The sequence below is a fragment of the Haliotis rubra genome, unplaced genomic scaffold (genome assembly GCF_003918875.1).
Source record: "Haliotis rubra isolate DU_JTF1 unplaced genomic scaffold, ASM391887v1 Scf351, whole genome shotgun sequence".
Taxonomy (NCBI): Eukaryota; Metazoa; Mollusca; class Gastropoda; order Lepetellida; family Haliotidae; genus Haliotis; species Haliotis rubra.
Window position 1 is genome coordinate 819181 of NW_025767026.1, and position 26649 is coordinate 845829.

At 43.7% G+C, this 26649-nt stretch overlaps 1 protein-coding gene across 1 annotated transcript; it reads left to right on the forward strand.

Moving 5' to 3' along the window:
- Positions 1-4304: 4304 nt before the first annotated feature.
- Positions 4305-25687, forward strand: LOC124285089 (tubulin gamma-1 chain-like). The gene is given in 15 exon segments (XM_046721248.1): positions 4305-4399; positions 5746-5796; positions 6737-6789; positions 6791-6799; positions 14728-14895; positions 15015-15083; positions 16393-16472; positions 17206-17332; positions 17903-17989; positions 18932-19081; positions 20102-20239; positions 20241-20261; positions 21150-21311; positions 23403-23594; positions 24549-25687. Coding segments are annotated over 15 exon segments (1380 nt in total). The 5' UTR covers positions 4305-4350; the 3' UTR covers positions 24573-25687.
- The last annotated feature ends 962 nt before the right edge of the window (positions 25688-26649 follow it).

Here is a 26649-nt window from a genome sequence, read left to right on the forward strand (position 1 = left end):
AGTACAAGCAGCCGCACATACACATACACACACCTCGTCATATGAGCGAAATATTCTCAAGCAGGACGTTAAATCCAATTTCACCTCACCTCACCCCATTTGTTGTAAAGATGTTAATATGATGGAGTTCATTTAACAATTTGGGAATTTCTACTCACACTTAATTGCTGCAGAATGATGCAAGAAGACATTATGGGTTGAATATTAACCCTGGTAAGACAGTGATAGTGATTTCACATTTGCTTACTGTGCAACTCTTCAATCCCATTTTAGAATATTAATTCTGACTGAAATATTGCTGAATACAAATACTCATACATTGATCAGCCCTCAGGGGGATGAGACCCATGAAGGTCCAGGTTAGAATTGATCTTCAGTAACCCATGCTTCTTGTAAGAGGCGACTAACAGTGATCAGGCTCGCTGACTGGGTTGACACATGTCATCGTATCCCAATTGTGTAGATCCATGTTCATGCTATTCATCACTGGATTGTCTTGTACAGACTCTGGACCATTGCTGAGCTGGAATATTGCTGAGTGCAGCGTAAAACTAAATTCACTCACTCACTCAAAGGGGATAAGACTCCACAGTTGCACACTGACTACACTTTTTAATTCAAATACTACATTTTAGACAATACCTATCAACCAAGCCACTAAACCTGGCCACCCTATCCATAAAAAACCGAGATCCGACATAGGTTTCCATGGTAATGGCAAACGTTCTACCCTTTCACCTACTCCACTGCAGGGGCGGTGGGGTAGCCTAGTAGTTAAGGCGCTCGTCATGCCGAAAACCGGGTTCCATTCCCCACATGGGCACAATGTGTTAAGTCCATTTCTGGTGTCCCCTGCTGTGTTATTGCTGGAATATTGCTAAAAGCGGCGTAGAACTAAACTCACTCACTACTCCACTGCATAATGGTTATTGGTGATGCAGATGTTAGATAGTGTTAGTTACGTCAGAAGCACACCATGTATAGGTGGACGCCTCCGTGGTCTAGTGAATAGAAAGTCTGCCTGGAGACGACCGCCTTCGTGGTGTAGTGGTTAGAGCGTCCGCCGGAGAGCGGAAGACCAAAAGACGTTAAAATATAGTACTTGTTGGTCCCTGCCTGGCGCTCGGCATTAATGTGTAGAACAAGGACTGGTCGGCTCGGAGTCAGTATAATGTGCCTGAGTGGGGGGTATTCATGCTTCACTGCGGCATGGTATCTCAGTGGGCTAGCACTATAAAACCAGCTTTAGTCTGGGCTAGTACGAGCAGTCACAAATTCGCATACACACGCATGCACGTCGTCATATGAGCGAAATATTCTCAAGCACGACGTAAAACCCAATTTCATCTCAACTCACCTGCCTGGAGACAGAAAGGTCATTAGTTGTTCCTCGCCAATTTCTAGCAAGGGGTAAACTATGGTGCGTGGTGTTACCGGGCACTACAGGAATATACGGAGTAGTCGGCTTGTACAGTCAGTATGTGTCTCAAGGTTGTTGTTTCTTATAATTTGTTTATTTATTCTAAGCATTTACACGGTTTTGCATGACAGTGTATTTAGGAGAATAGAGCATGGCAGTTTGACCAAACCTTATTGACTGACTGACTGACTGAGTTTGGTTTTACGCCGCTTTTAGCAATATTCCAGCAACATCACGGCGGGGGGACAACATTAGTAGGGGTAGTCTCCATTACACTTAATGACAGAGGTATAATTTGTTAAGTTATAAAATTCAGTGAGCTCCTCGTATGAACTGGAATGTTCCTGGGTAGTTATTCTTTCTAAAGTTGAAAATGATTCGTTTTGACAGGATAATTAGTATTAATTACAAGGTTTAAGGGATTGTTATTTTTCGATAGATAGCCAAAAAGAACGTTTTCTTTACATATTGTTACCGGGCTTTGCATTTTGTGTGATATCCAAGTTTCCAGGTCTCTCCAGATGGAATTCACTTTGTTGCATTCCCAGTTTTTGTTTCAAGGTCTTATTTCTTTGTTTAACCCCGCGCTCAGCAATTTTCAACTGTATGACAGTGATCTGTACATATAAACCTTCAGTGTGGTTCTCACTATATATATACGAGTCTGGTCCAGACAATCCAGTGATTGATAATTTGACCTTTGATCTACAAGACTGGGATACGATGACATGCGCCATCCAAGTCAGCGAGAATGACCATCCGATCCCTTGCCTTTCACAACAAGCATGGGTTACTGAAGGACTTGACGGGTTTGTCGGGTTGTAGTATCCATGTTTAACAGCCTATGAGCAAGGCCCACACGTTGGACTTTTGAAATATCTTTTTTGTTTTCTGTCTGTACCCAGCAACGAGGTAGATGACACAGTATCGGAATAATTGTTATGGAAGGATACAGGTAATCGCTGAAGCTGTCTGATTGCAACATGGTATCTCCTGGACAAGCACCATTAAAGGAAAGCTGAACTCCAACTCTCGGTCGTCTAGCCGGTAGCCAAGTACTTACAACGTTCGCTCACCACGTCAAGCTGCGTAAATCCTCACTCATGCTGTCTACCCGTGAAGATCCGGGTTAGAATTGGTCTTCAGCAACCCATGCTGGATCGGGTGGACAGACTCGCTGACTTGGTAGACACAAGCCATCGTATCCCAATTGCGTAGATCGATGCTCATGCTGTTGGTCACTGGATTGTCTGGTCTCGAATATTCTCTTTCTCTCCCACACACACACACACACACACACACACACAAAGTGGGCTTCGGACCACTTGGAGAGCACCTGGTGAAATTCCCTTGAATTCTTATATTTGATTGGATGGTGCTCACCAAAACGTTTTACCATGGAAACCCTTCTGCCTATGTATTATGCATGAACAATCATGCAGTGGGCTTTTGGGGTTATATTTTTAAAAAAAGAAACCCTCAGTTATCACACTTAAAACAGACACGCCCCTTATTTTGGCATTTCTTGTATCTGGGGTATTTATTTAATCTGGGCTTTTAAATCCAGGACTGACGCGGAGAATATTAACAGGTCATGAATATGCACGTGACTGGGTAGCAAGGAAAAAATGGCCCGTTAGCCGCAAATTATAAGTCAGTACTAGTACAAACAGGCACACACACTCAGACACACGTGCATGCACGTCGCAATTGAAGTGTAACAATCTTGTTTAGAAGACACCTTATGCATCTCCTGCGTCGGGATGGATGTGGATGGATCATCTATTTGTATATGCATACGATTTTGTGGCCACAGACTCAATCAGATTTTTCTGTATATACTCATTCTACCAGAGACCATGGTCTCTGATTCTACCATCTGTGTAGCTGGTATTTCCTCTGTAATAATTCGTTAAATTATTTCATTAAATCTGAACTAAATCGATACTTAAATATGATTTTAAATCATTGCTTGTATGTAATCAAATTACGTTTGTGAATGCTATATGCATATAGATTGTGTGGATGCGAGTGGAAAGGTTAGTGCACATGTTCTATATTTTAACGGCCATTCCTTTTTTCACATTTCACATTTTTAGAATATGGCAATTGTTCTGGTTGTAACTGTAATCTGTATATCATACAGCACATTGCCACCCTCTGGTACGTCATGTGTATATTTTGTGTACATGTTATTTACATATCATGGGAATTTGTGGATGCGGTATGCATGCGATGCTTCAAGTAAATGAAATCGTCTGAAAATCACAATTTAATCATTCGATTTTAACTGTAAATACTGTGTTTTGACCGTGCATTAATGTATAATGTCAAGGATCAATAACATTTGTTGTGTATTAGCATTTGGTTTAAACATATTTATTCATGGAGGTATGAATGGATTGGCCAACAAGCTCCGAAGAGCTTATTTGAAGGCCGCTTCCATAAACAAATAAAACATGTACAAGTAAATACAGGAACAGATGACACATTGTTACAAGTCTTGTTTATCAGTAATCAACATAGGAATAATGCATGGATATCGATTTGTTTGTTTGGCAGTCGATATGAAAGTATTTATGAAACATCAAATCGATCAGATCTTATTATATCGTATTAACAGTTATTAGTTATTAAATTAGATGTAAAAGTAGTTTATGACACTGTGATATTGTTGTATTATGTAATCTGTAAGATATTTTCGGTGTATTTGTATAATTTTATATGCATAATTAGAAAGCTTTCAAGCCCTTTTACTTGTTTTATGAAAGGACGTATGTAGCGACCAGAACTGGGATACGTAACCGACTTGCAGGCTGCAAAACAGTGATCATATTACGGTTCCTTTTCCGTTTCTTGTTCGTTTCCTCTTTTACATTGACTGCCGCCATTTTCGAGTTCTGACAGGAATAACGGAGTGAAAACCGAACATGCCGCGGGAAATAATTACACTACAGCTCGGACAATGTGGAAATCAAAGTACGGTAGTTGTTAAGTACTTGTCACTGAATGTGCGAGTTTGTTACTGTTTCGTGACATCACTTCTAGCAAGTTGGAACTGCCTTGTTTTGCCTTGCTTATGAAGTTCTGGCCAGTCGCTGAAACTGTGATATTTTTATTTCCCCGAAGTTTCACTGACAATTCAAACTCATAGTTACCGGCAGATAAAGAAGTGCTTCGTGTTTGTCATGATTGGTGTCAAATCATGCTGACCCTCATTGACTGTGTTACACTAGGTTGAACACCTATACTTTGATCTGAAATGGCTAATGAGTAATGTTTTGACAGTAGATTTTGTACAATGCCCTGACAATGCTATGACGTCATGAACTTGTTGACGTCACAATGTTATGACATCGCTGCACTGCAGATCTAATGGCAGTATACTGTGTTCATAGTTGTACGTTTTTCTTTGAAAATTCGCAAGGTTTGTTCGCAGTACCACTCAGATTTTTGGGGAAACAATACAGACAAATTGACAGTTCTGAAACTTTAAAAAAATACATAAAAGAACTCCTTCTACAGCTTTCAGAGTACCTCTGCATCAATTGTGTTGCCAAGTTTAAACGGTTAGATAATTGATGAAGCGAAAGTGAGTTCTGATTGGTTTGCCCAACTTCCCAGCGTAGACACCTGATTGGATAAAAAGCCAGCCAAGGGAGGTAATAAAATCATCGGGCCAAGCCGTGGATGCATCCAGGGTATAGTGGAGAGTGATCATAACGTTATACTCTGGAGATTATTGTTATGCATGATATTATTAGTCAACAGTTTCTGTTTTGAAGTAAAATCACTTTTCCCATGTTCACTGTTATGAAGTCTCTCTGATAGGCATTCCATGATTTTTAGCATGTTAAAAATTTAATGTCATGCACTTACTCTTTAGCCAGACGTCAGTAAGACTAGAAAAGTCCTTTTCTAACATACCCGTGAAGGTCCGGGTTAGAATATTGATCTTCAGTACCCTTGCTTGTCATAAGAGGCGACTAACGTGATCGGGTGGTCAGGCTCGCAGACTTGGTTGATACATGTCATTGGTTCCCAATTGCGTAGATTGGTGCTCATATTGTTGATCACTGAATTGTCTGGTCCAGTCTTGATATTTACAGACCGCCGCCATATAGCTGGAATATTGGTGAGTGCGGCGTAAAACTAAACTCACTCACTCACTCACTCACTCCTTTTCTAACAATCAATTATCACCACAAAGAAGCAGACGATCATTTCAGATAAAATTTTGTTCTCTCTTTCCAGTTGAAATGGATAAATCCATGTGAAGTAGAATGATTTCGATTGTTGCCATTTTTGTATTTCTGTCTTTCCAGTCGGAATGGAGTTCTGGAAGCAGCTGTGTGCAGAGCATGGGATAAGTCCAGGTATTATAGGATGACAGCAGGACTGGGATGTACCCAGATACATGACCCCATGTTTCCTGATCCAACTTCGGTACTCACCACAGGTGTGGGGTACATAATGTCCCATTTGGAAATATTTTATAACAGCCCTGGCAGAAACTAGATAAATGTATCAAACAATCTTATCATGCATACACTGAAGCTTTATCTTTATTGAAACATGCATGTAAAAATCAGAAGGAATGCATGCACAGTCAGAAAACATGCGCGTGAACAGTAGCTAACTGTTGTGTGTCTATGAAGTGTCTATGTCATGACTAGGGGTGAAACGGTACGCTCTTACCACGGTATGGTACATATTGTGGTACAAGGCCTTCAGTTTGGTCCGTTTCGGTTCGGTATATGAGAACTTACTTCCGAGAAAAAATAGCGGCCGCCAAAGAAATGCATAGATTTTGACAAAATGATTCGATTTCTAGACATTTTAGAAAAGGTTTTAAAAGGTTAATAAATGACTGTACGAAAACCGAAAACACCAAATTTTGGATTGCATTACGGTATATCAAACCGAAGGCAAAATACCGTGGTTCTACTAGTACGGCGGTATACCGTTTGACCCCTACAAACCACGTGGATCTCCAAGCCCAAGTTGACATAACATGCTGAACATTCTTCCTGCTGTTATTAAATACACACCTGTTTGAAACAATAATTACAGTATGTAAAGAATTTAAATGTACTGTGAATAGGAAATTCAATGGTATGGAGTGAAACCTGTCATAGTTTCCACTCCATGGGCAATTACTGCTTGAAACACTTACAAAGTGGAATGACTCTTATAACAATAAGTCACATGTCTGAAATTTTGTTTATTCTGGACTGGTTTGAGTGAGATTGCTGTGTTTCACTGTACTTACATTTTTATACTGACAATGATGTATGTTTATGATGCATATTTCAGAGGGTATTCTTGAAGAGTATGCAACAGAAGGAACAGACAGAAAGGATGTGTTCTTTTTATCAGGTAGGACCAATTTTATTTGTCAATATAAGGGCGGTGGGGTAGTCTAGTGGTTAAAGTGTCCGCTCGTCATGGCGAAGACCTGGGTTCGATTGCCCACATGGTTACAATGTGTGAAGACCATTTCTGGTGTCCCCTGCCACGATATTGCTGGAATATTGCTAAAAGTGGCGTAAAAATCACTCACTCATCAATATAACAGTTGCCATGTATCCCTGTCCTTTATGATCTGCCGGTGACACAACCTGTCAGAAAAGTACTATCAGGAACTGAGATTATTGTCTGATATATATTTATTTATGAATCTGAAAGAATATCCACAAGTCACTTCAAGCAAAGCATATCTTGGATCATTATGAATGGGGGCGGTCGGGTAGCCTAGTGATTAAAGCATTCGCTCGTCACGCCAAAGATCCAGGTTCAATTTCCCCATTTCTGGTGTCCTCTGTTGTGATACTGCTGGAGTATTGCTAGAAGTGGGGTAAAACTAAACTCACTCAATAACACTCATTATGAATGATAATTTAATGTTTAACAATACTTAGTTCATTTTGTAACGTCGGTCATGTCTAGCAATGCTACCAAAAGTTAACAATGCATATTTTAAGTTGTCACCACCTGTGAAGGTCCGGGTTAGAATTGATCTTCAGTAACCCATGCTTGTCGTAAGAGGTGACTTACAGGATCGGGTGGTCAGGCTCGCTGACTTGGTTGAAACATGTCATCCTATCTTAATTTCTTAGATCGATGCTCATGCTGTCGATCACTGGATTGTCTGGTCCAGACTCAATTATTTACAGACCGCCACCATATAGATGGATTATTGCTGAGTGTGGCGTAAAACTAAACTCACTCACTCACTTAACTTGTTCTCTTCATTACAGTGATTACTGTTTTGCAGTTGTGAACCAAATTAGTTGATGCCTGAAAACAATACATACCATGTATACATGTTTTTATTTGGTCCCATGCATTCTGACACATAAAGGATATCCTTCCCATATATACCACTTGGAGGAGTTATGTACATTGATTTGGTGGACTTATTATTTGAAACGATTTCATGCAATGTGGATGTTGAGAGCGGAGCAGGTTGTGGTTTATGGTTTTGTCACGTGAAGTGCATCACATTTGTAGCTAACATGCTGTCAGTCCTTAGGAACGGTGTGATAGCCTAGTAGTTAAAGCGTTCACTCGTCATGCTGAAGACCAGGGTTCAATTCCCCACTTGGGTACAATGTGTGAAGATCATTTCTGGTGTCTCCCATTTGATATTGCTGGAATATGGCTAAAAGCGGTTTGACAATAATCTACGAACATACTCACTCACTCACTCATGGTGATAAGGATAAAGTCCATCTCTCCCTTGACAAGGGTGCTCACCTGTCCGTAGATTATTCTCCATTTTCAACCCTGGCTACCTGGGTGGTGATGCAGCTTGCATCCTGCTGTATTATGTATATGATGAACCTTTCCTGTTGTATCTGAGTGCTAGTTCCCCCTGCTGTAGAAAACTGAACTGTGTTTAGATTCTTTTTCAGAAGAAGTCCTCCTTGGGGTACATATAAGCATTAAAATGTCTATTTTAAATCCTACGACAGTTGTAACTATATTTTTAATAAAATATTTACAAAACAAAAAACTCGTTTTGTCTTGTGAGACCACCCCTACAGGGCCCCACCGGACCAACACAGCCAAGAGCAGGTAACTCTCGCCGTCTACCTCGTACCTCACTTTTCATGCTGTCGTTCTGTTGAATAGACGTGTGTGGTGTTCGTTTCGAGTTTGCTCTCCTACTGATACGATGAGTGTAAAAGAGTCTCAATCTGTATGTATGGTTCCTTTCTCGCGACGGGCGCTAGATGGACGTCATATGTGGATATTTTCATTCAGCTTTTGTTGTAACTTTTGCCGGGTTCTCTGTTTTCCAGCCATGTGGTATAAAAATGGCGGACCGCTGACGATCGCGGGTTTCCTTGCTATATGTTATTGGTAGCTTGTAGTAGGGAGTTCATATATTCTGTTTGCATATTATATGGTAGGCTTGCCTAAATTTCTTTCTTTTCAGCGAATTTGTGGTAAGTCGCGTTGTTGAGTAATTTTGATAGTGTTCGCTTTCAGATCACTCAACTTTACTCTATCACTAGTACACGCAGGGGTGGCTAGCCTTTTTTTTCTGCTTTGCATTGTATGTTTAGTATTTAAATGGCTGTAGCTTGTAGCATTTATATATCGCTACCGTCTGCGGATTATTGTTGCTATTACTTGTGTTTATGTGTTTGCTGCTTCACAGTTCCTGCTAGTAACACTGGCGTGGTTCTGTTTGTTGCAGTTTAAGCCCTGTGCGTTGTGCCATGCACACTACCGCCACAGGATGGTTATAAAGTGTGCCTCCGGTGTTTAGCCGAGGGACGCCACGACTTCCATCAAGGATGCTCATAATAAACGCCCTTAAGGCCAATATTCCTGTTAAATTATGTTGTATTATGATACATATTTCATACGTTTACACACAACGTGGCTCATAGGCCGAGGTTGTGGTTTTGTCTGGGTTTCTGCCTCACGCCAAGATTCTTCCCGACAACGCAGATTTTATGTTTTTCACTAATCTGCTTCAGGCGGGGGATAATATTTGATAAAAGGTTTCTAAGGAAATCCCTTTATCGTTTCCCCCGCAAACAATGTTGCTGACTTAAATATGACTTCACTATTGCAGCAACATATTCTTCAACATAATGTCAATTCGATGATTGATAGCGCGATGTCCGGGCTCCGTAAGGAGCTCGGCTCGCAAAGTGTTGATCTCGAAGGTAAGTTCACCAGGTGTCGTCTGTGGTGAAATTCCCACCGATTGACACGGTGCTGTCTGGGTTCATAAAGGAGCTCAGCACGCCTGTCGCCGGGGTGGATCGGACGATCTGGGGGTTGGCTGCGCCCGAGCTCTGGCTCGGAGAACGCGCCTCCTCCCAGGCAGCTTGATCCTGGCTTCGGCTCAGGTGATGGTGTGCCTTTGGCACCTTGTGGCGACCTAGCTTCGGGCTCAGGTTCATCGCGAGCGCCTGGCGCCCGGCGATGCAGGTTTTGCCCTGTCTTCGCCTGGTGCCCTGACTGGCGGTCGCCTAGGCCAGACCAGCTCGGGGATTACCTCGGCGCTTCGGCACCTTGTGGCAACCTAGCTTCGGGCTCAGGTTCGTCACGGGCTTCGGCGCCGGCGATGCAGGTTTCGCCCTGCAGGTTTTGCCCTGGTGCTCTGACTGGCGGTCGCCTAGGCGCCGACCAGCCTCGGGACACCTCGGCGCCATCGTGGTCAGTCGGGTTGCCCGGAAACCTGTATATCGGCAGGTTCCTCTCGCACCCGGTCTTGGTTCCACTGAGCTGTCGATCACCTCGGGCGCTCCTAGGTCTACCTGTGTCCACTAGGCAACCTGCATTGCCAGGCTACTCCCTTGTGTCTCGGGACTGCAGATCGGACTAGCACCGACCTGGGCTTCGCCCCGGTATCGGGAGCAGATCCCCGGCGCTGTTAGCTCAGGTCTCGCCTGATGTCTATCGATGCCCTGGCCAAGAGGCCGTTGAGTGTGACGAAGCTGCCGATCACCGACGCCGCCGAGGGTCTACCACGTGGTACACCAGGGGAGCCCTGCATTGTCAGGCCACTCCCATGTTGGGGATCGGGGTTCGAACTTCGAACCGCCGACCCGAAAGCACACTTACGCATATACATGTGTATGTATGGGTATTTATATAGCGCTATAGGCTATGTTTGACTATACGCCAGTGCTTTTGGAGAGTACCGGGAAACCTGATTTATCAGGCTACTCCACGTGTCTCCGGGATCGGGTTCGGGTCCAGAACAGCTGAGCTTGCTCTGCGGATTCTCTGAACCCGTGGGTAGCGCCGACCCAGGCTTCGCACTGGTAGGGCGCAGATTCCCGACTCGGTAGTTCAGGTCTTGGCGCGGTAGTTCAGGTTCGCCTGATGTCTATCGACGATTGACCTAGAGATGCCATCGAAGTGTGCCGGGTGTGACTGTCACCGCCGCTCCGAGGTCTGTCTGAGTGCTTGTGAAACCTTGATTGTCAGGCTTCTCACATGTGCCTCGAATCGGGTTCAGGTTCAGCATCATACAGTGGACAAGTCGATTTGAGCTTCGCTCATTTCGCTACTTTGAACTTACCACTAAGTAGGTTCGCCCCTGAGGGCAAGTCGCGAGATAGAATCGCGGCTGTGTTGCCTCAGGTGTTGTCCATGTCGACTACCCGAACCGTTGGAGTTCGCCTCCCGGAGGGAAGCCTGCTTCCAGCACGGCATCCGGGACAAGGCCTCACACTCTCCCTTAAGTCTGCCGTTCTTTCCCCTTCACAGCTCAACGCTGTATGCTCCACTCGGCGCATCTCTCAGCGCTGCTGAGGGAGCTGGTGGAAAGGGGAGAGAGCGCCGGTGGAATTTTTTTTTTTCGTCGGCGACTCTGGGCGGCATCTGACGGGGGCAACTCTCATCTGGCTAGGGACTGCATTGTAGCTGTGCCAGTCAAATGATGAGGGCGGTTATGGGCATATACGCCCGGGGCTAGTTACGAGGAATACGGAAGTCTGTTGAGCTTCTCGTTAAGTTGCCGACTGCTGGGGTTACTATATTCTGCCGCAAACACCGGCGGAGCGACACACTCCTGTGTCGGCTTCCCGGGAGACGGCGACAATACTCCGTGCCCAGATCCAGTCTTTGCTGGGTTAGGCAACCAGTGTGGTGGTTTCCAATGGTCAGGAATATGTGGGGTTTGACTCCACTTATTTCATAGTTGCCATTACGAACGGAATGTTCAGACCCATTCTCATCTGAGAACTGAACAAGTTTATAGAGGTACTGTCCTTCAAGATGGAGACACCGCGCTCGGTGATCTCATCTGCCGAGACAGGGGATTGGCGCACGTCAATCGACCTCAGTCGCTGCCTCCTTGTTCCATTGCACCCTGATTTCAAGATTTACCTTCGGTTTCTTGTTTGGACGGACGTGCTACCAGTTTCGTGTGCTCTCCTTAGGCTACATTACGGTGCCAAGGGTGTTCACCAAATTGAGGTTTATTACAGCTCAGATAGCCAGATCGCCAGTGCGGTGTTGTCACCCGCATAGGCGACTGACTCATCGTGGTTTCAGATAACTGTTGAGTCTGGGACCTCTCGATCGATCAGTTGAAACTGGGCGGAATTGTCAACCTCACACGAGTCAGATGGACAGGCGTCAAGCGTCTCTCCGAGGGTCCCCACCCTGGAACACCGCCGCTCTCAGTCCAGCCAGATACATCCCTACCGGGTTAGAGGCGATGTTCTGGGTGACCTGCAGCCTCTTGAGACGAAGTCACAACCTGCACATCAATGTGCTGGAATTGACAGCAGTCAGGTTGGTGTTCGATCCCGCGACCGGGATTGAATTACCTCTTCGCCAGACATTCTCACTCTGCACGGGCGCCACACGAATCCCTCGGATTCACTGGGTGGCTTGGCCTCTGTCGGGTATAACACACGGAATTCCTGCAACCGCTGCAGACACAATTCTGCCTGGGATTCGACACCCGTTCAGTGTGTTGATAGGTGGGCGGCTGGTGTGTGCAGATAGGGGATTTCATAATCCCTATTCTGCGGATGTAGTTAGGATATTGGAGTTACTATAACCTCGTTTTGGTTGAGAGCCTTATGACCTCCACCATTGCCGGGTACTCCATGGCTATTTCCACGTTTCACACCTCGTTCGATGGTGCTCTGCCTAGGCAGCATCCTCGTACATCGGCATTAAGTAGCTGGCATGAACAGGGTTCGACCGCTCGTCGGCCGGCCAGCCCACCTTTAAAATTGCCACTTATTCACAATTGGCTCTCTGGCCCTAATTTTTCAAGTATATCATCTCTCTCACTTCACTTGTTGCGTGGAAGACGACTTTACTTGTTGTGGTGAACTCTGGTAGAAGGGTCGGGTACATCCATGCGATTCCCACTGACCGACACTGACAGTATTTTATACTGATCATGTCCAGATTCGACTCGGATACCTACCACTCTCAGTCGCGATATTGCTTTCCACATGACTGCTCATATCGCGCTTCTTCCACTACCACCTTCCGCACGAGGGGACCAATCTTTCGATTGCTCACCCGTGCCTGTCTGAAACGATCGAACAAAAGGGATCCGTCACGGGTACCCATGTGTGCTGTTTGGTGGCGGGAAGACTGGGGAGTCTGCTAGCAAGCGCACTTTATCTCGTTGGCTTGTTTCCGTAGTTGTATGGTTACAATGATACGGTTTACCTCCCCCCGAGGGGTTGAAGGCAGACTGGGTAGGGCAGATGCCGCTTTGTTGACAATACACAGCGGCACTGCTCAATGAAGAGATCGGTTCTGTCGCTCTTTGGAGCCAGCAGAACGCCTTCATTCGCCATTACCAACTTGACACGCATTCTAAGGATCGTTGCTCGGTTCGTCTTCGGTTCTCTCCAGTGGAAGTGACCTGCCACCCTGACCAAGTTAGTAACTGGTCATTGGTATCGGTTCTGTGTTCAATGTCGATATATTTCATATCGGTACATCGTATTAGCCTTACCATCCTTCGGGTTGGGTCGGGTTTGGGTGTACATACGTCCTTTACGCCCCTTCAAGAGGGCGGGTCCGTTTTGAACGCTTTAACCAGTCATATGCTATTAACCCGTCTTTGCGGCGAATTGGAGTCGCGAACCCCACGGGGGCACTGTTTGGTATGCCTCTTCGAGCCGCGCATGTCATTGACCAGGTTAGTGTAATGGTGAGCCAACATATGTTCATTTCACGCTTTTTCGCTATTCAGGGATTTTTTATGCGCTTACAGTTTTTCCCTCTTCCCGAGCCTTCCGGTATTTGGGAGCCTGTGTTAATCAGCTTTGTGGGATGGTGGCCTACACTTACCCTCCTCATGCCGAGAGTGTTTGGTGTTTTCACTCATTACAATGCATGGCGTTTGTACTGTTCGATTTCCTCAGAAAGTTTTAGCGAGGCTAATAATTTCTCTGGGTTTTATCGAGGTCGGCAAGCCCTCTTCCAAACAGGAGGGCTGCATTGAGCATTAGTTTGCAGTACTTATTAGCTTCGACTCCTGGGTTATTGGCTTTGTAGCGTTTAAATTGTTCGCAGCTTTCCCCTACCCTTATACCTCTCGCCACGATTGTCTGGCTGGGGCTATATTAGGGTTTTGGGAGTTGTTCGGCATGTCCCCATACATTCCTTCCATTGTAATGGTTGGAAGTGAGGGGGTTTTATGTCATTGATATTGAGCCAATTGACATATAAGCTTGGGCTCCTAGTTCCTCACCGTCTGATTGACATCAGTGGTCAGGTGGCTCGGTGTTTTCTATTTCCGTATCGGTTGTAGATTTCACTCCACCACGGGTTTAGTTGTTGCCAGACAGAATGCCACTCCGTCTCAAATATCTTTGGGAGTCTGTCATATGCTTATTATGTACCCCAAGGAGGACTTCTTCTGAAAAAGAATTATACAAACCTGTAGAGGTTATGAATTCTTTGAAGAAAGTCCTCCTTGGGTCGGCCACCCGCCTCCCCTCATTCTGTCTGACACGTTCAGCATGAAAAGTGAGGTACGAGGTAGACGGCGAGAGTTACCTGCTCTTGGCTGTGTTGGTCCGGTGGGGCCCTGTAGGGGTGGTCTCACAAGACAAAACGAGTGTTTTGTTTTGTAAATATTTTATTAAAAATATAGTTACAACTGTCGTAGGATTTAAAATGGACATTTTAATGCTTATATGAACCCCAAGGAGGACTTTCTTCAAAGAATTCATAACCTCTACAGGTTTGTATAAATTTTTAGGACAAATGTGAACATGAACCATGTCCAGCTTGTGTTATTCTAATAACAAATTGGGAATGGAAATTAGTCCAGCATCATTTCTGTGTAGGCCGACGACGAACACTACATCCCCCGAGCAGTGTTGTTGGACCTGGAGCCCAGGGTGATCAACTCAATCCTCACATCACCATACGCCAAACTGTACAACCCTGAGAACGTGTACCTGTCAAAACATGGGGGTGGTGCGGGAAATAACTGGGCCAGTGGCTACACACAGGTAAGTTCGACCTTGAAAACTCAAAATATGGAGTAATATTTCATAAATTATATCAATTGTTAATAACAATTTAGTTTGCTTACAGTTTTATGTCAAGACAATATTTTGGTTACGTTCAGGCTGAGAGGCTGTATGAAGACGTGTTCGACATCATAGACAGAGAAGCTGATGGAAGTGACAGTTTGGAGGTAGGGAAACTGTTGTCAGTATTGATTGAATTACGACAGGAGTTTGTGCAGTGGCAGGAAGTATGAATCCCGTTTTTGGACTAGTTGTGAATTATTTTTCAACAATTCTTGTTTTCGAAACATATTCCTGCAATAATAATGTCAATTTATATGAACAGTATCAAGTCCTGTTTGTCTGTTTCTTGTTCCTGCTTCATGCTTATTAGTGAATTAGTGTTGGGAATTGGTTGAAATCTCACAATTGATGATTGCTTCATTACCAACGAAAAATCATCGAAAAAAATTGGTTAGCGTCATTTTTTCAGATTTTCCTATCCAGGTTGTTATTGTAGATATGTATAACATAATGCAACTTGCTACTTTAAAGTGATGAGTAATATATCATGAACATAAACTTCCTGGAGTCTTCATGAAATATTCAGTCATGACTTTTCAGTTAGTGATGTGAGTTTTCTAAGAATTATACAAGTTTTCAGGCCCTGACCACTTCAAAGATATATGTTCCATCGTCAAGTGTTTCAAAGACTAAAACAGCAGTTCCCAAATTGTTTGTGTTCGATTGTGAGAAAATGTGATCGATTGCTTGGTCGTTTGGTCACTTCGACCAATCTTCGATTATTTCAACTAATTGGAACACCACTATTAGTGAATTGTGAATTACTTTTGCAAAACTAAGACATCACACCACTACTATCAGGGTTTTACACAGACGTTGAAAAATGGGACTTAATGGTGACTCACAATATTTATTTTTGGGAGTCATTTTCAATATTTGGGATTCATGATAATTTAATATTTCTTTGTATAATATACAAAAGTTAGAATTTTGCAAAGATTTGATTGAATTGTGTTGTATTGTCATTTATATGATTAGTTAATAAATAATAATATTTCCACTGTTAAATTCAATCATAACAAACTGCAGTATACTGAACAAATAATCACACTTGTGATTTATTCAACGTACAGTTATTAACATACAGTTGTGATGCAAATTTGCTGAAAAGTTACCAACTGATCTCTCTACAAGACACTGAAATAGTTCCAATTCCGATTTCCACATCAGCACTAATATTTGTTCAAAATTGTGATGACTTTTATGCCTGTGGCTGAACTATATGTGTCAGATATGTATGTTCTTTACGAAGTCTAACAAAAATTTGACTTATGTTTGGTAATGCAAACTGTTTAAGGATAATTTCTATTAAATTTGCAATTTTTGTAAGGGCCAAAAACTTGCTCAACACTTGTGTAGTGAAGTATATCAGTGTAGACAGACTGGTGTCTGATGGTTGTGTGTCTGTTCCAGGGGTTTGTACTGAGTCACTCCATTGCTGGAGGAACAGGGTCTGGAATGGGATCCTACCTGTTGGAGAGGCTTAACGACAGGTGTGTACTGGAATACCACTATCAGATTCACAAGCACATTATTAATGAGATATCTCACATTTCCAGGTCATTAAGGACCATCTTGTGGATGGGATGGTCAAGTTGGTTGAGACCCATGAAGGTCCGAGTTAGAATTGATCTTCAGTAACCCATGCTTGTTGTAAGAGGAAACTAATGGGATCGGGTGGTCAGGCTCGCTGACTGGGTTGACACATGTCATCGGTTCCCAATTGCGTAGATCGATGTTCATCCTGTTGATCCCTGGATTGTCTGGTCCAGACTCGATTTTTTACAGACCACTGCCATATAGCTGGAATATTGCTGAGTGCGGCGTAAAACTACACTCACTCACTCAAGTTGGTTGATTTGTGGGTTACCATACCTGCATCATGTAGGTAAGGGCTGTGGGGTAGCCTAGTGGTTAAAGTGTTGGCTCGTCATGCTGAAGACCCTGGTTCGAATCCCCACATGGGTACAATGTGTGAAGCCCATTCTGGTGTCCCCCGCTGTGATGTAGCCGGAATGGTGCTAAAAGCGGGGTAAAACCAAACTCACTCAGTCAGTCAGTCATGTAGGTAATATAGGGAATATTTCTGAGTCCAGCGTTCAGCAGTTAACAAATATATAGTGATGGTTTTCCTGATCATGTCACATGAATCGAGGGAGTGTAGCACCAGGTTTAGGTAGGTAATTGTGAAGTAACAGAATTTGAAACTATGGGGTTTCATTTCAGATTTCCAAAGAAGCTTATCCAGACGTACTCAGTGTTCCCAAACGTGGACGAGATCTCTGATGTTGTGGTTCAGCCGTACAACTCCGTACTGACACTCAAGAGGCTGACACAGAATGCAGACTGTGTGGTATGCTCATTGCTCAGTTGGCTGTATAGGTTTGTCTCACCCAGTTGTCTAAAAACACTGTGCGGAGTTGCCTCCCTTCGGCTCCCTGGTAACAGTGATTTGGGCTTTGAATCCTGGATTGCCTTGTTGAAAATACTTAGTTTGTCAGAAGCATACCCATGTCAGTTTGTGGGTTTTAACAAAGTCGTGAATGTCTAAGCCTTGCATCACTTTGGGCGTTTCTCCATTAAGCTGATGTCTTGATATAGTGAGTGAGTGAGTTTAGTTTCACGCCTCTTTTAGCAATATTCCAGCAATATCATTGCAGGGGACACCAGAAAAGGGCTTCACACATTGTATCCATGTGGGGAGTCGAACTTCGGTGTGACGAGCGAATACGTTTAACCACAAGGCTACCCCACCGCCCTCTTGATACATCTCTGATATTGTTGAAGCAGCTTTAAACCCTTGTCTCTCATTGACTCATTTCTATTGATATTTGGAAGAATGGTTCAAATAGGGTACTGTCATTATTGCTTTTGTTGTTGATGGCTGCTGGTAGAGAATCTAATTGTACTTGTTTGACACCAGGTGGTCCTGGACAACACAGCTCTCAACCGTATCGCTGCTGACAGGCTTCACATAGACACACCCTCCCTGGCACAGATCAACCAGCTGGTGAGGAGATGGGATGCACTTGTATCAGTTTATTATTCTCATATTCTGTGTATTTCGTTATAAGATTGTGTTGAGCTGTTCTGAGGTTCAGTCAGTGAGTTGTCAAGCAAGAAAAGACAAAATATTACAAAGTAACAGAATGTGCATGGTCTTTCGAAAACATTCATTTGATGGCAGTTCAATACAGAATACTTAAATTATTCACCGCCTCCGTGGTGTAGTGGTGTTAGAGCGTCCGCCCGGTGAGCGGAAGGTCGCTGGTTCGATGCCCGACCGCGTCATACCAAAACACGTTAAAATATGGTACTTGTTGGTCCCTGCCTGGCGCTCAGCATTAATGGGTACAACAAGGACTGGTCGGCTCGGAGTCAGTATAATGTGTCTGATTGGGGTATTCATGCTTCACTGCGGCATGGTATCTGAGTGGGCTAACACTATAAAACCAGCTTCAGTATGGGCTAGTACAAGCAGCCGCACATACACATACACACGCATGCACGTCGTCATATGAGCGAAATATACTCAAGCACGACGTTAAACCCAATTTCACCTCACCTCACCTTAAATTATTCACAAACTCAGCCGAGTTATCTGAGATTGCCTTTGTATACTAGTGGATTCTGGAGGTCAGTGGTTTGATACCTGCCCACATCTTACCTGAAGATATGAAAAGGTGGTAACTCTAATTGCCCATGCTTTTGCGTGGCTGAAAAGAGCTTGGCCAGGTTTTGAGTCCCTAACGTGTCTCATGTATGTATTTAGGCATGAATGTAATTAAGCAGAAATCTTGCATTAGAAGTGAAGTGGTGCCACTTTTAATGATGTTCTCTTTGGTTGAGAATTTTATATCATGTTCTTTATGATGCTTAGTCATTTTTGCAACATATTCAGAGAAACCTGTTCGGTTTAACATTACAAATATCTGATTTCATTTTACAACAGGTATCAACTGTGATGTCCACAAGTACGACCACCCTGCGTTACCCTGGTTACATGAACAATGATCTGATTGGCCTGATAGCTTCTCTCATCCCCACCCCCAGACTTCACTTCCTGATGACTGGGTACACGCCCCTCACAACTGACTCACATGTAAGGCTCACCCCTCTAATCAACACCCCCTACCCCAAGTCTTCACTTCCCAGTGTTTGGATCCTTATCCCTCATAAGTGACCCACAGTTAATGGTTCTCAAAGTTCCAACTGGTAGTGCTGGTATATAGCTGGTGTTTTCTCCTTCAATAATTGGCAGATTCGGGAGGATTCTGTATCGTTTTGTTTTGAATGTAGATGTTTGTTGTGATGCTTTGACTGACTGACTGAGTTTGGTTTTACGCCGCTTTTAGAAATATTCCAGCAACATCACGGCGGGGGACACCAGAAATGGGCTTCACACATTGTACCCATGTGGGGATTGGAACCCGGGTCTTCGGCGTGACGAACCAACGCTTTAACCACTAGACTACCCCACCGCCCCTGTGATGCTTTGACTTTAACTTTATGCATTTAAGGCAAATGGGGACTACTTCCTCCAGATTGCTAAGATTCTTTGTTGGATGCATCCTCGATAATTAATTACGTTAAATTACACTATACCCTGGATGCATCTACGACTCGGACCCATGATTTTATTACCTCCCTTGGCTGGCTTTTTATCCAATCAGGTGTCTACGTTGGGAAGTTGAGCGTACCAATTACAACTCACTTTCGCTTCTTTTATCTAACCGATTAAACTTGGCAACATAATTGTTGCAGAGGTACTCTGCAAGAGGTAGAAAGAGTTCTTGCGTATATTTTTTAAGGTTTCAGACCTTTCGATTTATCTGAATGATTTCCCCCTAAAGCTGAGTCGCACTGCGAACAAACCTTCACGGCTGCGACCACTATCTTTGCTGACACTGGTAAGCTCAGTTGTAACAACGGCTTAGCTGATTGGCTACTGTGAGAATGCGGAGCCAGCAAAGGGAGGTAATAAAATTATCTGCCCGAGCCATAGATGTATCCAGGGTACTAGTGGAGATTTTATTGGAACGTATACCCTGGAGATCATCGAGGTTGTGTTGGATGTAACAAGTTCTTAAACTGTAGCAGAAGACTGTTGCCTGTGATGTAGGTTGCCAGTGTGAGGAAGACCACAGTGTTGGATGTGATGAGACGGTTACTGCAGCCCAAGAACATGATGGTGTCGACGCCGGTGGGAGCACATCGCCAGGCCAGTCACTGCTACATCTCCATCCTCAACATCATCCAGGGGGGAGGTGGACCCAACGCAGGTGAGTCACATACAGGTGCACCGAACACAGCTGAGATTCATACAGATGGACTCCACACAGGTGTCACATACAGGTGCACTCAACACAGGTGAATCTCATACAGTTGGACCCAACACAGGTGAGCCACATACAGGTGGACCCCACACACGTGAGTCACATGTAGTTTGGCCACACACAGGTAAGTCACAATCAGGTGGACCACACACATGTGAGGCTCAAACAGGTGGATCCTGTAAATTGAGTGAGTGAGTGAGTGAGTTTACTTTTACGCCACACTCAGGAATATTCCAGCTATGTGCCGGCGGTCTGTAAATAATTGACCAGACAATCCAGTGATCAAGAGCATGAGTGCGATCTATGCAATTAGGAACCGATGACATGTGTCAACCAAGTCAGCGAGCCTGACCCCCGATCCCGTTAGTCGCCTCTTATGACAAGCATGGGATAGTGAAGATCAATTCTAACCCGGATCTTCACGGGTTAGATCCTGTAAAAGTGAGTCTCAAACAGGTTTACGCTGCACATACAGATGGACCCGACACAGATGATACACTTACACCCTGCAAATGTGGGACATATAACATGTGGACCCAAACAGTTGAGGCACGTACAAGTGGACCACACAGGAGAAATTTGTACAGGGGGAGGTGGACCCAAAACTAGTGAAATTCATAGCGATGGACCCTACTTGTTGGGATGTTTGATGTATATTTCTGACATTGCCTAGTTTGCAGAAATGGCAATTCATTGATGAGTACAGTTTATATTCTGAACTCTCATCATATAGGTACAAGAACCTTCAGAGGATACAAGAGCACTGTGTTTGTTAAACTCCTATCCTCACAGAAACATTTCCCTCTCACACATTGCCATGTCTGATCTGTGCAGGTACACAAGAGTCTCCAGAGGATCCGAGAACGGAAGCTGGCCCAGTTTATCCCCTGGGGTCCGGCCAGTATCCAGGTGGCGCTGTCACGCAAGTCCCCCTACATCCAGACTGCACATCGTGTCAGCGGCCTCATGATGGCCAACCACACAAGCATCTCTCATGTAAGTCAGTCACTACATGGACCCCTTGTGTTCAACAATAGCTATTGTGATAGACCAACATATTCAAGTGAGACCCCTTGTGTTCAACAATAGCTATTGTGATAGACCAACATATTCAAGGATAGACACAATATCATGCATCGTAAATAACTTTCGTGGATGCATCACTGTCGCCCTTATACGGTAATGTAATATGACAACAGTTGACTCAATATTCTAGATTTCAGATACAGCAAGGGGGTGTCTAGGTAACGCCATTTGCTATGGAGAGTTGTGCCCCTTGGTCAGGTTTCGGAAGTTTGTGAAGTATTGATCCAGTCAGGTTTTTAAATTTCAAATTTTTAAACTCTACCTATCTCATGATTTGCACTTCTAAGTCTTGCTTCGACACTGAGTGGAACGACAAATTTGGCTGTATCTGGCTGCAAGTTCGCAATCCTCGATGAGAATGTAAAAGTACAGTGTTGATAAGTCCCAATCCTTCATGTTGGATGTAATAAATAGATCATCTGGTATCTTGCTCTAGGCAGCTGTAGGTGGTTGGCGAACCAAGCGATCATGTGTGTCGAATGAACCAAAACATTTCCTGAATCTTAAAGGCAGCTGGCATAGCCCGAACCATGTAAACAAAGATGAGGTTCGATGTTGGTTAAGTGTCTTGGGAGGCATCCCAGGTACGGTGAATTGATTTAACGATGTGAGGCGTTTCGGCGATAAGAACCAGTCATGTATGGCGATTGGTTGTTGTGACCCAATACGCCGTGGCAAAACGGTTCGACCTGGTATATCCATTTGGTGTGGCAAAACAGTTCAGCCTGGTATATCCATTTGGTGTGGCAAAACAGTTCGGCCTGGTATATCCATTTGGTGTGGCAAAACAGTTCGGCCTGGTATATCCATTTGGTGTGGCAAAACAGTTCGGCCTGGTATATCCATTTGGTGTGGCAAAACAGTTTGGCCTGGTATATCCATTTGGTGTGGCAAAAGGGTTCGGCGATTTGACGATGTAGATCGGCTGTGTGAGTCAGCTGGCAACACAGCAGTTGGATGAGGCAGAAGAATGAGTAGACATCTGACGATAAGCCCATAAAATCATCACTTTCCGACATAGGAGTCTTCAAGTGACAAGCAGTTAATACAGGTCATTGAATGCGAGGTTTAGTCAGGTGATTGACCATGTTCTGTTGAAGTACAACGAGCTCTATCTGTCGACGGGAGCAAGCACATCTTAAAGCTTGAAAAGCATCTTTGATAAGGGAGCACATTCCCGACAGCGCTTGCTCCAGGAACACAGGCAAGTACAATCCACTCATGACAAGTGGAGATCCGAGGAAGAAAATATTGTTTACACTGCGCAAAATTACGCTACTTAAGGTCAACTACCCATGATTTATTTCTCATTTTAACTTGTAAGGAAAACTGAGAACTTTCACAATACGTCCACACAGTGGCGCAACAAGAAGTAGAATGAGGCCTTAAAAAAAATGTTCCGATTACCCGACCGACCCTTGAATTCTGGTGCTGACCCTAGACCCGGGTTCGAATCCCACATGGGTACAATTTTTTAAGTAATGGAATTCTGGTGCTGACCCTAATGTTTTTTTAAGCGGAATGAATAAAATAAGCTTTCAGATACCATTGTTTTTCCCGGCACCAGCAGATATCTGTCATTGTGATGACGAAAGTCGATATGATGGCTGAAAGCTTGATTGAATTACACATTGATAAATGTGTTATTAGTTTGTACTTTACTTCTAAAAAAATATGTAAAAAAAAAATTACAACCAACCTACCCTAAATTTTTAAGAAGTGTAATTGGAACCACAACATTTGTTTTATTTGGCCTGATCACTCTGAGGTAGTCACATGGGTAGATAGGGGAGTGTGCTGCATGCTTAAGTAGGGACTAAGGACCTGTCCTATTAGGAGAGCAGCCTGGGGAACACGGGTGTATGGACATGATAGGCCTACAGATAAAGTTCACATTCGGTCCACTCAGTGTCGAAGCAAGAGAGAGCAGAGCAAATCGTGAGATGGGATAAGCATATAAATATACAATTTATAGTTAAAATTTCCAATTTCCTCTTGCAGTTGTTTGAGAGAATCCTCCGCCAGTTTGATAAACTAAGAAAGAGGGAGGCTTTCATGGACCAGTTTAAAAAGGAGCCCATCTTCAAGGACAATTTGGATGAATTTGATAACTCTCGAGAAGTTCTACAGGAGCTGGTTGATGAGTATCAGGCCGCCACGAGACTGGACTACCTTGACTGGGGCACACGGCAGGTAGGCATCTTTGTACTTTCACAGGGCAGATGTTCATGGCTGTTACATGACAGGACCACCTTCATCATCATCTTCATCATCTTTGGGTTGTTTTTTTTTCTTTCGTTGGATGGGCAGTCATGCTGTAAGACAACACAACCTTGAATGGGGTACATGGAAAGTAGTCAGGGTCACCCTCAGTGTCAGCTTTGACCCTTTATACCCCAGGGTGCCGTTGTACAACACAACCTTAGCGCTACGACTACCTTAAGTCTATGTTAAGGTATGGGAGTTACGGTCACCTTAGCGCTAAGATCGTTCTGTACAACGGCACCCTGGTAGTCAGGGCAGTGTCATGGCACCTTGTTTACACGGAAGGCTTACCTTCAATCATGATTACACAGAGATGCCAACCACTCCGATTTTGGTGGAGTTACTCCAATTTACAAATACGAAATCTGCTCTCTGATTTGTCTTTAAAAAAACTCTGATCTTTAATTATTATTTTTTTAATTTATGTTCATGGTATACAATTTCATATGTCACCATGAAAGCATTCGGAAATGTAGCGTGTGATCATTTGGATCTCGATTGTGTATATTGCGTGTTATCGACAACAAAGTTTCATGAAGTTTTTCCAAATGTGTGTCATAGCGTTTATGTAAGTGAAGCAAAATGGTGAAGCTGACAACGAGCTCACCCCCAACCCACAGCTTCGGTGCTCGGGCCTGATTCAGTGTTGGCCCTCTGATTACAGTGGTGAACTGTGATCTGCATCTTGACCTTCACGTTTAACTTGTGTAACTGAAACTCAGCTTTGTCAAAGTGAACTTACATCATGGGATTTTGTCCAGTATGTCCTTCCATAGAATTGTACTTCTGTGTATGTAATAACGTCGCAACAGTGTTTACTAGGACAGTCTCTGGAGTAAAAATGACAATAATTTCCAAATCTCCTATTCTGTTTTATTGCAGGGAGCAGTTACTGAACGTGCCTGATGTTGTTGATAACACCAGGACAGGAATTCCGTGCCAGCTGTCTCACAGAGATGTATGAGGTTCCTAACAATGTGTGTTGTGATGATATCTACGCAATACTCGCATGAGCTCACAGTGGAAAGTCGTATTGGGACGTGTTCCCAGGGTCATGTGTTACCGTATTGTTTCAGACAACCAGGCTGCCACATGGGAATCCTGTGCTATGACTGGAACAATGCTTGAAGGTGTGACAATCTATCTCATCCAATCATTGACTTCACAGATCTGAGAGTTCCACCTTGCCCTTCCATGGATTAGCATCACATATATTTGTACTGTTTATATGTGTGCACTTGGTGGAGGGGTGATTAGAAGGGTGAGAATCTTTTATGGATGCTCTTGTTTTGTTCATGCTCATTAGACTCCTGTGTTGATGTGATCACATGAGTGTTAAGATTTTGATGGAAGTTGATGTCATCATTGTTGCATTGATGTCATCATTGTTGCATTGATGTCATCATTGTTGCATTGATGTCATCATTGTTGCATTGATGTCATTGTTATGTTGATGTCATCATTGTTGCATTGATGTCATCATTGTTGCATTGATGTCATCATTGTTACGTTGATGTCATCATTGTTGCATTGATGTCATCATTGTTGCATTGATGTCATCATTGTTACGTTGATGTCATCATTGTTGCATTGATGTCATCATTGTTGCATTGATGTCATCATTGTTACGTTGATGTCATCATTGTTGCATTGATGTCATTGTTGCGGTGATGTCATCATTGTTACGTTGATGTCATAAGATGAATGTAAACGTCTTCATGGATGCTCTTGTTGTGTTGAGATGAGTCAATGAGTGTGAAAATTTTAGTCCATGCTCTTCTTGTGTTTCTATGATATTACATTAAGCTGATATGCTGTGATACAACTGGAATACTGTACAAAGCAGCTTTTACCCAGCTCATAATCTCTTATCATTATTTTCAATATGACAGAAAAAGAGGCGGGAAGAATCTCCAGAAGCTATTGCTTGAATATTGTTTCAGACAAAGTGGTAAATAAGCAGAAGTCCACATTTTTAGACCCTGACACTGTTTTATGTTGACAAAATAATGGGAACTGATGAAATCAGGGTTTCTTGGAACAATTTGGTATATTTATCAATGTCTGGTTGATCCATGTTGGACAACGCATGCAGAAGACCTTGATGGCATATTGTTGATTCGCTTGTATTACCTACCATTTTACCTATGGTGGGGTAGCCCAGTGGTTGGTCCACGCCAAGACGCTGGTTCAATTCCCCACATGGGTACAAGTAAAGCCCATTTCTGGTGGCGTGATATTGCTGGAATAAAAGCGCGTAAAACTGAACTATTACACACACACATGCACCTATCATGATCCGGGTAAGACTTGGACTTTCTGCAAGCCCATGCTTGTCGTAAAAGGCGACTAACGGGTTTGTGTGGTCAACCTTGTTGACTAGGTTGTCATCGTATCCCATTTGCGTAGATCGATGCTTTTGATCACTGGATTGTCGGGTCCAGACTGGATTATTTAAAGACCGCCGCCAAAGAACTGGAATATTCCTGAGTGTGGTGTAAAACAACAAACAAACAAAACACATCATCCTTCATGAGGGGCTACCCCAAAGGAAACAATGCCATTTAGAATGTGGTAACATGTTATGTTTGGGATTATGCTTTCTCAGTAAAGTACAGATTCTTGTACTTTTATTGGGTCGAGTCCCATCCGGGATTCGAACCCACACCCTCAGACTCAGGCAGGGTGGTGGGGTAGACTAGTGGATAAAGCGTTAGCTTGCCACTCCGAAGACTCAGGTTCGATTTTCCACATGAGTACAATGTGTGAAGTCCATTTCTGTTATCAATCCTCCTCCTCCTCCTCCTCCTCCTCTCTCTCTCTCTCTCTCCCCTTCCTTCTAAACACCAACACACACCCCCCCACCCCACCCACTATTGCTAAAGTGTTGCTAAAAGCGGGGTTTAACCATACTCCCCCAGATTTAAGCATGTAATCGCTAGCACACAAAGTCAAAGCACACAGTACTTTACTAAGAAAGTGT